Source organism: Neltuma alba, unplaced genomic scaffold (genome assembly GCF_004799145.2).
Source record: "Neltuma alba isolate B1F8T4 unplaced genomic scaffold, ASM479914v2 tig00011781_pilon, whole genome shotgun sequence".
Lineage (NCBI taxonomy): Eukaryota > Viridiplantae > Streptophyta > Magnoliopsida > Fabales > Fabaceae > Neltuma > Neltuma alba.
In genome coordinates this window covers 412315-415709 of record NW_021636404.1, presented here as the reverse complement: position 1 = coordinate 415709, position 3395 = coordinate 412315, and the positions used below count along the sequence as shown (strand labels likewise).

The 3395-nt window shown below is 37.3% G+C and overlaps 1 protein-coding gene across 1 annotated transcript; it reads right to left on the bottom strand.

The window, feature by feature from the left end:
- Window positions 1–380: 380 nt before the first annotated feature.
- LOC114717912 (sugar transport protein 4-like) lies at window positions 381–2145 on the bottom strand. Its single transcript, XM_028903136.1, has 3 exons — window positions 1684–2145; window positions 955–1578; window positions 381–842 (listed from the first exon to the last, which is right to left on the bottom strand). The coding sequence occupies exons 1-3, from the start codon at window positions 2143–2145 to the stop codon at window positions 381–383; spliced, it is 1548 nt and encodes a 515-aa protein (XP_028758969.1).
- Between the last annotated feature and the right edge of the window lie 1250 nt (window positions 2146–3395).

The window sequence follows — 3395 nt, the reverse complement described above, 5'->3', positions numbered from 1 at the left end:
TTACAGTGATAACGAGAGAGAGGTACAAGATTTAGATGAGTATTTGTGTACAAGGCTATATCTGCGGAAACAACTGGTCTGCTGCAAAATTACGAATTAATGACTCTTCAACAGACGAAACACCTCTTCATGTGGCTGCAAGGTTTTGGAACGTGCTCATAATAGATGATTTGGTGAGATTAGTTCCACCAAGCGTACAATATCTGCTTATGGCCATATACAGCCCAAGTGGGATCATCCAATTCAAATTGCAAAATGTTTGGTGGATAAAAATGTTTGCTAATCTTCGAACAAGCTAATGGCTATGCGGCTCCTTCGTTCCTCAAAACCTGTTTGTTCACTACCGATATTGTCGCCACTCTCAATTCATCTCCCATGGCCTAAGGGCTGGGCTTGCAATTGGAGCTGCTATGATCACTGACAGCCTCTTGAGGAACAAACTTTGTCCAGAACCAGTGTGAGTTCCACACACTGTTCATTTCTTCAATGGGCACATTCTTTGTCTCTGGGAGGAGCAGAGCAACAAAAATGGTCATCATGACCAGAAAGCCAGCAAAGAAGAAGAAGAGACCGAACTTTAAGTAGCAAAGCATAGGAAGAAACACTTGAGCTATGCCAAAAGTGAATAACATGTTCACTGCAACGTTAATAGATTGTCCCGCAGATCGAACCTCCAGAGGACATATTTCACTTGGCACCAACCAACTTAATGGTCCCCAAGACCAGGCAAACGCTGCAACGAACAAACATATAAACAGCAGAAGCAGGTCAGCTTCACTTTTGCTGAATGAGCCTTCACCCTTAACTCCAAATTTCAAAGCTATCAGGGTCCCCACAGCAACCTAAAAGAGAATAAATAACAGTAACGCGTAAGTAATTAACTTACTCATCATAAGATATTGTACGTAAGAGAAGAAAGACTTGGATGTATATGCATATATATGCATATGATACCTGGCAAAGAAGCATTTGAGTGCCGCCTTCAAGGAACAAAATCCTTCTTCCAAACTTGTCCACTGATAAAATAGAGACCATTGTGGCCATGACATTGACGGCTACGGCGATGACGGCGGACATGAGAGAAGCATCGTCGCCGAAGCCAAGAGTCTGGAAAAGGACAGGAGCGTAAAACATGATGACGTTGATGCCCGTGAGTTGTTGGAAGAAGGGAATGAAAGAACATAGAGTTAGCTGAGGCCTATATTTAGGTTGCGTGATGTTTGTCCAAGGGTGTGCCACCTGCCTGGCTACTTCGATCACGTCGATGAGATCTTGAAACTCGTCGTCCACATCTTGGGTTCCGCGAATCTTCTGCAATATTATCTTAGCTCGACCATATTCTCCTCTTTCAATCATGGAGTTTGGCGTATCACCCAAGAAAAGAGATGCTATACACAGCAAAAGAGCTGGAACTGCTCCCATACCTAAAGAATATCTCCATCCATTTTCATGCACAGCAGTTAAATAGTTGATCAGGTTCGCAAATAAAATACCGATGGTTATCATCATCTGGAATCCCATATTTAACGCCCCTCTGATATTTGGTGGAGCCATTTCTGATAGGTATACCGGAACAGACTATTGACAGAAAGAGAGAAAACTTGAGTTGGCTCGGGCAATTTTATGCATATTTGTGAAATCAATCTTTTAGGAAAAATAATAATCTCACTGTGAGTTGCTTACTTGATTACAGTAACCCACACCAAAGCCAAGTAAGAGGCGGCCAATGATGAGCATGGCTACATTTACTGCAAAACCATTGAACAAGGCACCCACAAGGAAGAACAAGCCTCCAAGAAACATGGAGGTTTTACGACCAAGAATTCTTGTGGTGTTAGAGGCAGAGAGAGAGGCTACCAAAGCTGCGAGGTATAGAGATGAGGTGAACAACGTTAGGAGCTCATTATTGAATCTGCAGTAGGGTCCGTTTTCATGGCCCTTTTCAAGCTTCATTTGTTTGTATACAGAAGGGAAGAACTTGATCAAGAACGGGTCCATAGAAGCTACGCCTCCTGTAATCCCAAGGTCGTAACCAAAGAGAAGACCTCCCATGGCGGCCACGAAACAAGAGAACAACACGTAGGTTGTCACTTTGACCTCATATTGCCTTATTCTACCTTGATGAACCAAACCTCCTCCAGCCATGGCTCGAATATTTTAACGTAGGATGTTGTTTTTCACCTCTTTAGATCCTTTTGCCTTTGTATCTGCACATCATACTGCACGTAATGGGTTATATAGGTTTTGATCATGAAAAGTTTGAGTAGGTTTTGACAGCAACATTGTGCTTTTTGAAGTCTGTCATACAATCACAAGTATTCACAATGTCCTAGATTTGGAATCCTTTTTGCCCGATTTTGTAATTAAAATACTGTCACCTTGATATATTTTATAAAAAATCTTGTCCTTTGACTAGTTCTTTTCTATTTTTTTCCGAATGTATGACTTTTCCAAATTATTTAAGCCAAATTCCAACAAAAGTAGTGACGTTCAAGTGCTGGCTGCTCAACAGATTAGACTTTAATTTGATTCCCAACAACAACCCCGGTAATTTCTTTCTTATTTATTTTTGATACAATCCAACTTCCATCTGTTTTTTTTTTAATTTTTTTTTAGTTTTGGCTGCGAATTTCCTAGTACTATTAGAATATAATAATAAAACACGATTAAAAATAAGAAATAATTGAAATAATGTGAAAAAGATCCATTATCTATCATCGTACTCGTCTAAAAAAAATCATCGCTGGTTTTCTATTTCCATTTACAGGATTTTCTACCACCATCCGGAAACAAAAATAAAAAAATTAAATAAGAAATTCCAAATAATATGAAAAGGAAGAAGGATCTTTCATTCACGTACTTGTGTTAAGAAACAAAAATTCTTTATGACAAAATTTGAAGCAATTTGACAAAACCGGCAAATATTGATTAGATCCAGTTTCACCTAACTATTTCACGTTGTTACTTGTTAAAGGGAGAAAAGAAATTTTGAACTTGCTTAAACATTGAAAGATTTCTTTTATATGGGGCTAAAAACAACTATAAATATTGATTTTTAAACATCAAAAGCACGATTTGAACCAACGTATAAATTAAATAAACTAAAATAAAAATTGATTTATATTAAATATAATATCACTGGAATATGATCATTTGATGCATTAATCGTTTACCGTAAAAACTGAAAATAAAATGAAGTTACCAATTTTTCTTGAAAATATAAAAATGCGTAAAAAAAATTTCTTAAAATATAGAAATTAACAGTTCTCTTAATTTTTAATCATTTATAGTTTTATTTTAAAAAATTATTCGAAAATAAAAGTGATTATATAGAATTTTTAATACCCTTTCATCTAAAATATGCGTTAACACGTAGATTGGTCCACATCAAGCAT

Coding starts and splice junctions, on each gene's coding strand:
- LOC114717912 (XM_028903136.1), bottom strand. CDS start 2,145: ATGGCTGGAGGAGGTTTGGTTCATCAAGGTAGAATAAGGCAATATGAG. Junction 1,579..1,683: donor GTGTGGGTTACTGTAATCAA/GTAAGCAACTCA, acceptor TTCTGTCAATAG/TCTGTTCCGGTATACCTATC. Junction 843..954: donor CTCAAATGCTTCTTTGCCAG/GTATCATATGCA, acceptor ATTCTCTTTTAG/GTTGCTGTGGGGACCCTGAT.